General features: G+C 40.2%; 1 protein-coding gene across 7 annotated transcripts in view; it reads left to right on the top strand.

The window, feature by feature from the left end:
- LOC309415078 (transcription factor 4) overlaps window positions 1-14,801 on the top strand; it is a gene marked incomplete at its 3' end in the record, with an annotated part of 234,114 nt that overhangs the window by 737 nt on the left and 218,576 nt on the right. For all 7 annotated transcript variants that reach the window (XM_082012483.1, XM_082012485.1, XM_082012488.1 and 4 more), the window contains exon 2: window positions 1,333-1,405. In XM_082012483.1, coding sequence (XP_081868609.1) covers window positions 1,333-1,405 — 73 coding nt within the window. The remainder of the gene's footprint in view (window positions 1-1,332; window positions 1,406-14,801) is intronic.

Below are 14,801 nucleotides of genomic sequence, written 5' to 3' on the forward strand. Positions count from 1 at the left end.
TATCTAGCACTTTTATTGTGCTTTACGTTTTATAGCGTTGTTGGCACATGAACTAATTAATTGCTAATTAGTTGCTTATATTCTATTTTCAGTTCTTCCCTTGTTTCATTTTTTGGCACATGGAAAGTGCAAAGAAATCCATGACTGTCTCAGTTTAAAGTTTTCACTGAAATCTCATATGGCTTCTGCTGTCATTAAAACTGCTCCAATCTTTTTCTGAAGCCCCCCCAGCTAGATGGTGCTTTTTTTTTTTTTTTTTAAAGGAAAAAGGAAAAAAAAAAAGTACTTTTGGTCTCTGTGGGCTGCTACTGGCCAGGCTGGTTTGGAGGCCAAACGTTAATCCGGACGTGTGCACTTGTCTAGTTTTGTAAGGCTCCCCCTCCCAGCCCCTTCCTTCCTCTCCCCATTCCCTCCCTTCCCCCCAATATGTCAGGAGTATCTATCTGTCCACTTAGTTCTTTATTTTAAGGGGCGAACCGGTTTGCTGTGAGATGCATGTATGTTCCTAAAGACCAGCAACACCCCACAAAATCCTGACCCCCCCTTCCCCGTCTCCATGAGGCTGCTTCAGGCTGCTGCTGCTCCAGACTCTGCTTTGGAGGAATGGCTTGGGGAAGTTTGGCCAGGAAACATAGCCTGAGGCAGCTTTGCAGCCCCCTCTTTGCTTGTTGCACTTTTTCCATTTGTTCCTTGGCTTTTTGCAGGCTCTGACTCAGGGAAGGTGCGTATTATCCACTAGACACGTCGAAGAAGAGAGAAACCAATTAGGGTCGAAATAAATGCTAGGGGGAGAGAGAGGGAGCGAGAGAGAGGGAGCGAGGGGGGGAGAGGGAGAGAGCCTTGCTTCAAATTGCTCTGTGTTAGAGACGAAATGAGAATTTAGGGCAGGTGGCACTTTGCATTATTATTATTTGGGTTCACATATGACAGGCAAATCCTAAAGCGGGATGGAAACGGACATTGCTACATTTATGGCCAAGGTTTCAGCAAAAAAAACTTTTTTTCATCTTTGTCAGCCTGAGAGTTGGAGAGGGGAGCGAGCCCCGCTTCCCAGGCTGGATAACGCTGCTGGGAACTGGGATTGCTCAAACTCTTCGGGAAGCAAATATTGTTTGGGGAGCTAATGAGCCTAATAAAAACGTGATGATGGTGGCGAGGGGCTGGTGGGGGCTCTAAGAAATATTGACTCGTTTTCAGGTCTGTGGGGAATGATCTTCCATGGTAGACAAACTATTAACGTAGTTCACAGCAAATGTGGAAGGAACTTTTGACTAACAGTGGACTCGAATCTCTTGTTTTCCAGTAGTAATGCCTCTTTGGTTTTTTTTTTAGATGTTTTCACCTCCTGTGAGCAGTGGGAAAAATGGACCAACTTCCTTGGCGAGTGGACATTTTACTGGCTCAAGTATGTAAAATTTTTATTTCGTATGTAGTTAAATTGTTGCTCGTTATTTATCCATAGGTATTACATTTGTTGTGGTTGTGTTAATCTCTTCTGGGGAGCAGATTCATTCAGATTTGAGCGGAATGATTCCTAAGTGCTGGCTATTGTTGTTATTTCCACAAGACTGGGACACTTTCACAGTATTTCTGTATGTTTATGATTAAAAAAAAAAAAACCTTAAACTTCTCCTCCGTATAATTGTTCAAGGTGAGCTAGTTTAAATCTTTTTCTGTTTTTTATCTTGAACATTGGGGATTTTTATTTACAATTTCAGATGCTATCTTTTGTATGTCAGAAATGATAACCAAAACATCTTGCGTGGGAATTAATTTTGTGAATAAGAATTGAAGGCTGCTTAAATTAAATAAATAAATAAGCAAGTATCCGAGTCTAAACACCAACCTCTTCCGGGAAAAGAACTCTTTAGTATTAGAGATGACTGTTTGCTGATGGAATATTTTTCGGTGAATTAAAATCTTGAGGCTAGTTTCTTTTCCTGGTGGAAATTAGGGCATTTTCTTTCTAAATATTTGTCAGCTTTTGAAGAGTCCCTGAAATTTAACTGGAGGATTTGTTTGTTTGTATGTTTGTTTATTTGACTGTAGTAGTACTATATGGGCAACTTCTGCATTCCATAAGAACAGGAGTCCTGTTTGATGACAAAAGAAATATCAGAGCTCTTTGCGGTAGAACACGTGTACAGTAATTGTCTGGCAACTAAAGTTTTATATAGAGGCTTTTATATGCCTGACAAATTAGAAGTAAAACTAGGAAAGATACTGACACATTTGAAATTTCCTTACTCTTCTGTTAAGTTCGTTTAAGAGGGTTCCCTGGCTTGTGGATGTGGTGTTTTGGACAGGACACAAACACATCTCGGGGTCGAGAGTTGCGGTGTGTTCAAAGCACAGGCAATTACACATAGCCATACACTGTAGGTAGTATTGTTATAGACCGAGTACTGTTCTAAATCAGATGGTAAATTTGGACAAGTCTTCGCTACAAACTGCCAGTGGATATCTAGGTATGAACACGTCATTGCATACAGTTTCATGCCTGGTGTTTGCAGCTTGTACTCAATTAAAGGAACCTCTTCTGTGTGTTCAGTATAGCCCCTTTTATTAAATGCACTAGTACGTCAATTAACTTTGTATTTCCAAAGAAGGACTTCCTGATTTGAAGGTAGTCTGTAATATAAATTTCTAAGATATTGGATCAAATGCCGCCTACAATTATTAAGCACTCATTTTGTGAATTTTGTTCTATTTGGGCTTTCAAAATAATAACATGTTTTTGTTTTACCGTCACAAATGTGGTTATATTATGAATTTAGTGACTTGGAGAATTTTACTCTTAGTTTTGAATAACTTTCCAAACATAATTTGCCTTATATCTCACAAGCAAAGATTTTAATCCTTTTTTTTGTCATTTTCTGAATTACATAATTTTAGTAACTGGTTTAACTAAATATATAATACTCACTATATTTGTTTTCACTGGAGAGAAGGGAAGAGTGTTTGTGCCAGACAAATCAATTTGTCATGCTTATATACCAGTCGATGCAGCAACTACCACTTGGTCTAACAGCAATTGACTAGATAGTTATATTTAATAAATGCATCGTAAACCACATCTAGGAAGTAATTTTGATTCAGAAATAACACAGGATAGCAAATCTGCACAGTGAGTGAAATCGAGGGGCTGTATTGTTTTTTATTGTCTCTAAATTTGAAAGCATTGATGTAACTTTAACGCATCGTTTTAGACATCAAATAATGTAATGAGCTGAAGTAAGTTAGTAATATTAAGATGTAGACCATTTAAAATAACACCTGAACTCTCCCACACTGTAACAGCATGTAAATGCTTGAATACACCAGTCTCCGATGGTGAAGGATGAAGTACCCTGCTTGATAAAGGAACGTATAGTGTGTGTTGGTAGATTGTTTGCACAATGGCATGCAGCACAGGGCATGCTCTTCTAAGGAAGAATAATTTTGAATTTACTGCATAAATAGCTGTTGCTTGGTTATTAGAGAGGGAGTTTTGTAGTGAGTGATCAGTGATTTCAAAAAAGTTGTCAGAATTGAGGTATCGGTGGATTGCCCCCGAGTGATACTCTGTGCGAGGGTGGATGTGTGGCCTGGAGGTAGCGTTGCATGGAGGAGAAGCGTGGCTATTGTTTCCCTGTGTTCTTGCTGGTCAGCTAGCTGTGAGCGAGAGTCTTGCTGCTTCAGAATATTTGGTGTGCGGTGGTGTAATGAGCTGGGGCTTGAGAAATTCAGATTTGATGTGATAGTGCCCAGACAACTGCTTTAAGAGATGTTTTCTATAGCTATATTGGAAGGATTAAAGATAGCTCCATCAGTAACATATGAACAGAGTTTATTACTCCAATTATGCATATTGATAATATGGAATTTTAGCGATCCAAATGCAGCCTGTTCTTCCTTCTGGACAGATGCCCTTCTGAAGTTTGAGCTGACCTTCTTTTAATGGTCCTCTTTTAAAAATTACATTTACTGAATTGGGGAACCACAGATGTCATTCCTCTGCATTAACCTGAAACTTCTCTTATAGGGGGGAGGAAAAAAAAAAAAAAAAGACCCCAAAGTAAAGTAATCCCAAGCTGTGAAGTGAAACTAACTGTACTTTAGAAAGTGTGGTAATATTTCATGCTTAAAGTCATTTTAACAGCTTTTTACTCATCTAATATATGATGCTCTATTGTGATTTGTAATGTGTGAATGAAAATAAAGTAAAGCCACATTTCCTTTTAATCTTTAATTTCACAAACATGGCTTCTTACCATGTTAAGAAATGGTGAGGGCTGCAAGGGAGAAAGGAATGTAACCTGAGCCACAGCCGTGACATTCCCATGGAGCATTTTTCACATGAAAGGCTTTTGTCAACCCAGTAAAGGACCAGGAGTTTTTGTTTGATGTTTGCAGGTGTTCAGCAGAGAGCACTAAAACAATTCAGCCATGCTGGTTTAGAGACTCTGACCTTAACGGGGGGAATTGGTGAAGACTGAAATTATTTTTAAGAAAACTCCCCTGGAGTTACCTCAAATTTATATTGTATTTGGAAAGTGATTTAATACCTGTTACTTAAATTGAACAATACACATCCATTAGAATGAAGCGGGTTGTGTTTTTTTTTTTCTCCTCCTTTTTTTTTCTTTTTTTAGGACAATTGCCAAAATAAAATTTATTTTCCCAGATCTTCTAAAATTTTCGGAATAATTTACCTCCGCTTCTGCAGTAAAAGCATTTCCCAGAATCTAAGTGTAAGCCATTGTAAAATAAGGGGAAAATTATGATCACTGGTCCTTGATTTTTAGGAATGGGTTTTGAAGCAGTTTTTCAACAATTGTGCTGCTAAAGAATTCGCTAGGTCTGTCACATTTGGCATATTTCAGTTTTTGACCTGTTAATCAAAGCCCACATCTCCCACATCTTCCTGATTATGTTCATGCCCTGTTTTTTTCTATTTTAAGTATTTAATTTTACCTAAGTTTTCAGGCATCTGTTACAGATTGCGCACTATGTATATGTTTGAATATTGTGTGGGTGTGCGTAGCAGTAGAATAACCGAATTCTTATGATTGGCCATTCCTATTGCACAATAAAAAAAATAAAACTATCTAAAGTCTTTGCTAGTACAGACATCACTGAATAAAGCTAAGTCACTTTAAAGGATTTAAAGACTTGCTTTTAACATTGCCATTAGTTTGATTAGGGCTTGTCCTACATTAGAATAACAGCGATTATAAATTAATACATCTTTAACTAGGGAATCACAAATTCAGCTTGATTTTTTTAAGTCCTTTTTTTACTTTGGATGTATCTGTGAGTAAATTATAACCAAATACAGTTGTTTGGTTTTTTTAAGTACAGTTCATTTTTGGAATGTGGCCTTCTGGGAAAGATACATAATTTTGCTATTATTGGTGGATCATCAGGAAAACTGAAGTTAAATACAGTCTCTAGCTTGAAAGTGTTTCGATAGCCGCTCAGGTTAGGCACACCTCAGGGTGCGTGCATAGGTCCCGGTAGTGTCAGTTGGAATAGTGCATGTGCTAGGGAAGAATACACCCCTTACCAGGAATCATTTTGGAAGAATGTGATTTATTTTGGGGGTTATAGTGCAGAATTGCCATTCACGAGGAAAAGAAAATTAATACATGAGAAATTTTAAACATATGGATCTGAGAAGTACTTTTAATAATGAAGGAAAAGAAGCATAGTAGGTACATAGCTATTGCAATTACATAGGTGACTCTGAAGGGTAGTCCACATTTGTGATGGTGTATGTCAGAAACACAGAAAATTATGACTGAATTTGGGTGTTGGCCTTGCTTGCGTGTTGCACCACGTTCCTCCGTTTGCCAGGCGGTGTTCCAGGTCTCCGGCGCGCTGGTGCGCCGGGGCACGGCACCTGTGAGCCCCGGCCCCTCGCCCGGGCCGGCTCTGCTGCTGCTAGCCCGTGGCTGTGCTTTGTAACACTCCTCTCTTGTTTTGCCTGTTGAAAAATAACTTCAGGCTTTAGCTACGTGGATACACAAAGGCAACTGCTTCCATATTTTTCATCCCTAATGTTTCGTAATTATGATTAAGAAGAAGAAGAATGCTAGTTACCTCCCATCCTTCCAGCTATGTTTACTTGTGAAGTGTTCGATCCTCCTCCCCTCCGAGTCCTATTAAAGAGCGTACTGTGGGGGCAGAAAAAGACCCACGCTATGATATTTGAATTGGCCTGAGACAATGTAGTGCATACTTGGAGGAGCTAAATATTTAGTTTCAAAGAAGAGAGGTTACTTCTGAGTTTGTCTCTTGCTCGCGGTGGCAAACTGAGTGTGTCCTGCAGAGGACATTCCAGAGACACAGCCACCTACAATCACTCACGTAGATTTAAATCTGGAAGCTAAGGTCCTGTTGTGGTAATTAAAAAACAAAAAACAAAAAACAAACAAACAAAAAAACCCAAAAACAAAACAAAAGAGAAAAAAACCAAAGATGTGAATCCCCTTGATTTCTGATTTTGGAAGAAAAATAGGCTTATTAAATGGAAGAGGGTCTAAACAAATACTCTGCAAAATGGTTGCATTGGATCTGATCTAAGAGGATTGTATCTGAAACAGCTCAGTCATGCCTGTTGGATACTGTAGGTTTTTTTAGAATGCTTTTTGTCATAGTCATTGCATGTCTACCTTGTCAAGACTCCTGAATATATTTAATAATTCAAAACCATACACATTAGCTGTCTGAGAGACTGAAACGCTTGGGGGCCAGATCCAGCCAAATGTCACTTGGAGGAGACATTTGTGCTTGCCATTGCCAAATTTAGCAGTAGCAGAAATACTGTTTTAGGTTATTCAGTGGATACGAGGTATCTGTGAACAAAGTGTATCTGTTAAACCAGTGAACTTAGGTCTGACTTGGAATTAAGCAGGAGTACAAAGCTTGTATAACGTGTTCAGTAAGAGATGTGGGAAAAAGAGGCATTTGTGAGCATGTGAGGAACAATTTGGCTTCTTCCCATTAGATTTGTGCTCGTACCACTCCCGAATTCATATTGATTCTTGTCGTAGGCAGATGCAGCTCCCATTGACTGAATTCCCAAGAAACATTAAATAGGCACGAATAATTGTCAGTCTGCACATCTTGTGAACACCAGATCACACAAATTTTAATCTTTTACCACTTACATGTATTTTTTGGCTTCTGCAGATAGAATGTGTGATTTAATTTATTATTTTTATTTTTTCCCCCCATGATTTAAACCATTACTGAATTTGGAATGGCTTTGATATTTTCCTTACCTAGTAAGTAAAAGGATTTAAGCACACATTTTAGGATCCCAGGAATGCTGTGAATAAACTGCTTGCCATTTTTTTGACAAGATCAGCAAATATCTTTACCATGCTATTGTAATGAGGAAATCACTTAAATAACAGATGAACAACTAAGTCACATAAACATATATAATAGAACTATGTAATGAAAGTTTATGCTGTTAATTGCTTGAATCTTTCTTATATGCACAGAATCAGGGAACACTAAAAGCTGTCATATAAACAGTTTTGTTTTGAGTTTAAAATTATTCCTTTTTTTTTTAGTCTGCTATGATAAACAATGTCATTTTGTAAGCTTTACAGATCAAACATTTACTTCTAATGGTAAACTACATTTTGTATCTGGAAATTTGTGTCTTTGCAAGGCCCAGAAAAAGAGTAGAGTCCTAGTGGCCCCAGGCCTGTGGTTTTCAGTGTTTGATATCATGATGTTATTTAGATCAGTTCCCATAAGCCCAGATAACAGATCTGCAGTTGTTTAATAAGGAGCAGGGTATGTGTTTGTAATGGTTTAAAGATCTTTTACCAAAATTTCCTCAGATAAATGATACCAGGGCAGTGGACATAATCAAAGTAGAACTAAAAAGGGATAGAAATTACATTTCAAGAAGTGGAAATTGTTTTGTTTATGTCCTGAGTTGGAGACAGCCTATTGTTTTGAAGCTTACGAAATGCAGCCTTCCGAAAGGTGCCTACATGTCCTAGGGCTCCCCGTAGCTGGCAGAGGAGAGGTTGCCCCAAGGCAGGTCAGGTCAGCGCTGTGAATCATTTTCTGATGATGCCTGTTCTCTACCAAAGGACGTAGCTGAGGCGTAGCTCGCTGTCGAAGGCTAGGTGAGATGGATCCCCCCAGCCTGACCACACTCTCATTGCTCAGACAAATTTCTAGTTCAAGTAAGCTTACTTTGCGGTCATTGGAGAGAAGAGCTGGCATAGCCTGGGAATGTTTTGCATGTCCTGCTGAAGATGTAGGCATATAAAATTAATATACACGTAATAGTATGTACCATCTGCCAGTGTCTGTAGATGGTCCGCAGAGTTCCTCTTGCACCTTGGAAGACAGGAGGAATAACAACAGTTAAAATGAGTCCCTTGAATAATTTAATTTGGGTTTATTTATTCTGTTCTATTAACCGCTAAGTAAAAGTCACTACCAGATTTCCTCATCTGCCTTTATGCAGCTGATGCTGCCTGTCAGTCTGTGGCACTGAGATATTGAGGAGTCTTTACTTTTTTTGTCATCTGGGAGGTATCGTGTGCCTCACGGGATCTAACCCAAATGCCAAAATCTGCCTCTTACCACGTGTGCTTGTTCAAACGTTTTCAAACCTGTGACGGGGCACAAATTGGGTCTTGTAAACACAAATAGGTCTTGTAATGCCAGCCTGCTAAACTCTCTTCTGTAACCTGTTTGCAGTGGAAGCTTTCTGCCTAGTGCTTCTTGGCAAAGCAGGGGTGGCAGTGACCAAATTCTTAGATAATTTTTCTAATGATTTCAAAGGCTGTTGTGTAACTTCTTTTCTCAGCAAACTTACACAAATAGGAAAAGTGCTGAGAAAGGTTGGCATATTTACCCTTTCTTCCAAGGTAAACACTAGTGCAGTTGATCTGCATATCAAGCAACCAGGTGTATTTAAAAATGGGTTTATCTTGGTGGGTTTCAGAGTGGTGAGAAAGTATTTCATGTGAAGGTGCAGTAACAGCATTGTTCCTGTGAGAGCTATTGTGACAGTCACCGTTTAAGGATGTCTTTCAAGACTACGATTGGTAGTAATGACAATACGTAGCTGCAATCTATTGTTGTCTGTGCTGGTATTGATCTGTTTTGGAAACAACGCTTCACACGTGCTGCTGTATTTGCAGAGTACTCTTGTGGAATTTGTCTAATCCCCTAAGACTTGATTTGTTGAATATAATGATTTTCTTTTCACCTGGTGAAAAGGCTTCTGAGGTTAAGACGCTGTAACTGGCACTTGGCAGTGCCTTCTGCTCCGCTCTCTCAGCGGGGTACCGGGGAGAGGTGCCGGGTGCTGCACTTGCATGTTCAGTAGCCGCTTGGTCCTGTCCTTGCTGAAAGCCTGCTCCCGTTTTCAGCTGGCTTCAGTGCGGCTGGCATCTGGGCTTCATTTCCCTCATTCGGGGTTTTACTCGAAATCTGTGTCGGCACTTAAGTCACTGCCACAGAAGGGGACCCTGATGGCCCTGGCATGGGTGCCTGTGTTGTGCTGAGGCAGGGGCAGAGCAGCCGCGGCTTTCGCACTCTCCGGCTGCTGGGAGAGGCGAAGTGGCTCTTGCTTCGGGCTCTGTGAGCAATGGCAGGCTGTCATCTGCTGCCTGCGAGCCGGCACGCTGCCGGCAGCCTTCCCAGCAGCTCCGTCCCTTCCTGCCCTGTAACACGCTTCCCATTGCCAGTGCTGCCCTTGGCACCCTGTTTTGTCATATGTGCGTGTGTATATGGCACCCTGCTTCGTTGTGCGTGTGTATATGGCACCCTGCTTCATTGTGTGTGTGTACGGCGAGCCGCGGAAGGTGATCTTCTCAGGCCTGGTGCAGAAGGGGTTCCTCCTTGGTTGGCACTTCATTTGTAAGAGTGCAAAACCAGGGAGGCTTCAAAGAGGAGGTTTTACCTTTGGATTCTTACCATTGCAGCAGATCTTTCAGGTCCATGGGCTATTTCTGTGGGTACTAGCAAAATTTGTTTTAAAAAAAAAAAAAAACAAATCAAAACAAACAACCTATTGCATGCTACATTCACTATGCAGTGATCAGTACCTCCGCCAGGATAATTTTAGGGGTCCAAAAATGGAAAAAAAATTTAAATCTCTGAATTAATTCTTAGGCATGTGTGTAATCCCTAAGAAAATAGGGATTCCGTTCTTTTTGTTCTGTAGTATATGAAAATTAGACTTTCTTCTGGTGCTGCTGTTCTTGAATAAAAGCCTGTCTTGTTCCTGAAGATTTGGGATTGTCAAGTTAGCATGGCATGATGCACTTTTTCCTCTGACTGTACATTTAAATACGATTGACCTATTTGATAAATAACTGGTACAAAGGTTTTGTTATATTAAAAACAGCTAAGTATGACTCCTGATCGAATATCAAGACTGTAATTGAATCTCAGGGGTTCTGGTACTGTTCATAAAGCATTTGAGTTGTTTTGTGCTTCGTGACGTCAGCCAAAAGCTGATTGAATTATGTTCTTGTATTGTGGGAGCACCTGCCAGTGCCACTAGACTTAAGGGTCTGTCAGCATTTCCATTACAAACCTTTCTGATAAGTTTGTGACGTGGCTCTGAGCGTTTGAACTGGGCTGAAGGCTGGCATGTAAACTTCCAGCTTGGAATTGACTTGTTCTGCAAATACAACAAACCCAAGAAAATTCCCCAAACTCTAATAGGATGTGCCATGCTCCTCCCTGTGACTCTTCCCTCGCCTATCTCTTTCTGAAGCTCTGTGCTGTTCCTTGGGCCCCGTTCCTATTTGAGCTGACTGAGATCTGACAGAGCAGAGGCTGAAATACTGGCATCTAATGAAACCACGTGAAAGAGGGTTTCGTTAGTATTGTAGAAACAAAGACATGCAGGGGTGAGACTATGACATCGTCTGTCTCTGTAATTCCAGTACCACAAGCTGTCTGGGTGAACTTCCATGTGATAACATCATTTGGGAGTAGCTGTGAGCGTGGTCCCTCTCTGCCGACAGTTCTGCAGGCTATAGCACAGGTTTCCTCATTTTTGAGGGGATTCTTGTTAAAGGGAGAAGTGACAGTCATGAAGCTTGCGTGTACAGTTATAATACAGAAATAACTATTAAATTATTTTTATCTCCTTATAGATCTGCATACTTAATTATGGCGACTACACATAGCAGCTGATCCTGAAATGCAGAGTAAATATTTAGTGCTGTGCCGCTCGAGGTGCATCGCGTTACGAGTAAATGCTCCTTATCCTTGGATGACTGCTGTCCATTAGGCTTTGTAACTGTTTAAATGCTGCAGATCTTTTGAGCGAAGGGCAGGGATGAGACTACTATGTTCATGATAAGGCAGAGTCACCATCAGACCTCCCGAAAGGAAAGTGGCCTAATAGCTTGATTAAGTTCTGCAGCTGTGAGACCATCGTAGGGAGTCCTGGGTTCACTCTGAAGCTCACCCTGCTATGTGTGCGGGAGGATCCCGGCTCTTTGCCCTTCCTCCTTCTCCAGGATTAACTGTTGTGCTGGGGCTGTGCACAGGGGAGATGATTTGGACTCTCAAAACTTAACAATACGGCAAAACCTCATTCATGTAGCATTTCATATAACATCACATCTACCTGAAATTTAGGCATGCGTTTTGTTCTGACGTAGCCTTTCTGAAATCTGCTCCTTTGCAATGAAAGCTGTGTAGTCCAACCCGAGGTTGTGAATGTCCCCTCCAGGACAAGTAGTACCAATTCTGCAGTATGACTTCATCCGACTCTGAAATGTTACTTTATTCGTCAGACCTAGGATACCTTTTTGGTAGTATCTGAATGTTTGTGGCAGAGGCATGAAGGAGAAATGGAAGCAAAGAAAATACTTTTTCCTGATCTTATAAATACAAATAAATTACATGTTCTGTGTTTCCTGATGTCACTGTAACCTCTCAGGCACGCTTTCATTTTGCTCCTGTACCACTGATGCAGCTTTTCTAGTCAGACCTTACAAACTGATCCTCCCGTGCTGTGACTAACTAGCCTCAGCTACTAGTTGCTGTCTGTTGCCAGAGCAGTTGGTTTTTGGTTTGCCTTAAACTCATATTGTTCAGGACCACTTGTTGTCTTTGTGCTAATCTGGGCTCTCCTAAGCCAACTTTATTTAATACTATTCTGTCTCTTTACAGTCCTTCGGGAAAAATTATGTGTTGAGTCCTGATTAGAGACTAGATAATGTTTTATTCTGCAGGATCAGAGTTGTTAGCAAATGCATTGCTTAACTTTTGTTTTCTGTGTTTAATCACTTTGTTGATTTTATACTCTTTGGAAAGATTTACTTACTTAGGAAATACTGTGTCTTGTTATATAAACAGAGGAAAATTCATGTTCCTAAAATTAGATATTTTGTAAACACCACAAATTAGAGAATTTCATTTATGAACTATGTTATTAATTAATGGACATTGTCTTTTTCCCTCTTCTAATTTTATCATTTGTATTCTTTTTTTTTTTTTTTTTTTTTTCCCCCCTATCTCTGTGTTTTAAAACTGAAGTGGTTAATTGTCAGTAGTGGCAACATAGTGGTGAGAGTGCTTCGGGTTCATGCTCGTGTCAAGATTTAAGCAGTTTGGTCAGTGTTACTTCTTCACATCTTCCTGCTCGTGACTGAAGTGTACAACAGCTACTGAAAATGTGTTGATATCCAATTAGGAAGTTAGCATGGCAAAATTACCAGTTATCAGAAAATAAACACACAGCCCCGGACGGCTTTCGGCAGCACACAAGCTCTCCGGCATGGGCCTTGTTCGGGAGATGCCCCCTCTCCAGGGGAGTGCTGCTTCCCTGGCTGTGCCATAAATCCTTAACAGTAAAATTATTGGCAGTAAATTGTCATTTTCTTTTTAACCACGAACCCAGTTTAGTTGAAGCGCAAGAACGTTGTCATACTCAAAAAATATATATAACAACCCATGTTTCAATAAAGTCTCTTGAGAATTCAGTTGAATCCAGGTTATTTCAGCAGTATTGGATCAGCAGTGTGGCCACTTCTTACCTTTACACGGGTCCCAGCTTGTCCAGACGTTTGTCATCTCACTTTGTCTATTTCTTCCGCTTTACTGAATTGTTTTTATTCTTTCCTCGGACTTGTGAATGCAGGCTCTGTAGGACAGGAAAAACACTGCAGTTCATTAAACCTTCATTATCTGAGCACTGTGGGGCAAGATATAGTCTTTTTGCAGTGGAAATCCAGTGTAGAGAGCTCTGCCACTGCATTATGAGTGTGATGTGGGGCAGCAGCGAAGCACTTTCCAACAATAAGGATTCTCCTATGTCCAGAAAAAAACCACTGCTGGACTGCATGGCCATCTGGATCTGACCAGTATGATAACTCAAGCCTTTGATTCAAAATTGTCCCCTTTAATCCCATGTTTCCTTGCATAGGGTGCAAAAAAGTTTCTCTATTTAAAATTTAGAAGTGAAGACATAGGAAAGGAGGAAGGAACTGAAAACACTGTGATCAAATCTAAAGCAGAAAACAGATAAGGTGATGATTATTTGCATTTTTGTGCTTGTGGAGTCCCACTGCCTGTAAATGCGCAAGTGTTTTATGTGGCCATTGAACCCATAGTATCTGACTCCAAGGAGAAGACGAGATTTATTATACTAAAAGGATGATATTTTAAACTTTAAAAAACTTGTATCTAACTGTTTTTAAAACACATCAAGTGTAAAAAACCAAAAAACAACAACAGAAAAAACCCACACAAAACCCCAAACCCACCCTCTGGCTCTGCCGTTGGGCAAAATTGTCATGTGTTTGAAAACAGGGCAATGCCTAATGCAGAGTTGTTATTTTCTTAATCCAAAATAGAAAGAGCTTAAATAGAAAGTGCAGGATTACAAAAGAAGCAGCTTTATTCTTTTTAATATAAAGTTGTTTCCTCTTACTCAGCTCAATCCTGTCCCCACTGCTGGAAGAAATAAACTTCTGGTGGCCTCTGCAGGGGTGCACCGCCCCCCCCTTTGCAGTGCGCTTGTAAGGGGTTACAAGCCCTGTGCGCTCTTTGGAGTCACTTTGCCATTTTGGTAATATTGGTACAATCACATTTTTATACTTGAGCGGCTTCCCTGTCCATTGCTCTCTAAAACACCTAGTTCAACAGGAAATTAAGAGCACAAATAAAAATGGATAATCGGTAGAACATTTTCACATTTCTGTTGTATTTATCGTAAGTAAACTTGAAAAATAACAATGCTGAATAAAAATACAAGCGAATTTAAAAAATAACAAACATAAAGCTAAAAAATATATTTGTGAAATAATGCTTTTCCTGGTCTCTCATTTGTGCTGTTGGGAGAATTCCTGAACGTGAGCGAGGGGACTGTTGTGAGAGGGAAGGATGGGGCCGCTCGCTCGCTCGTGCGTTCACAGATGGCACCCATCTTGCCTACTGTGACTTCCATCAAAGACTGGCATCTTCATCGAACGTAATCATTTAGGTGCCTCCGATGTTGGTGGAGAGAGATAGGTGTCTGTGAAGAGATAGGGAGGCTTATCCCTTTTTAAGATAAGGGTTTAAGATGGCTCTTTCAAGGCACCCATCTCATACTGATTGTAAAGACAGCTCAGTGACTAGATGGCTAAAGTTAAATGAGATGAATCCCATCTTAAAGGTCCCCTGGGTCTACTGGTATCCATTTTTTTTTAATTTTTATTTTTTTAGAACACAACCTCCTTAATTCTTATGTCTGAATCAAGAGCCCACATGATGTAGGCTAGAATACTGTTCTCGCACTGCAGTGTTTTATGTTATTATTTATGTAT

Source organism: Phaethon aethereus, assembly GCF_964289735.1.
Source record: "Phaethon aethereus genome assembly, chromosome: W".
NCBI lineage: Eukaryota > Metazoa > Chordata > Aves > Phaethontiformes > Phaethontidae > Phaethon > Phaethon aethereus.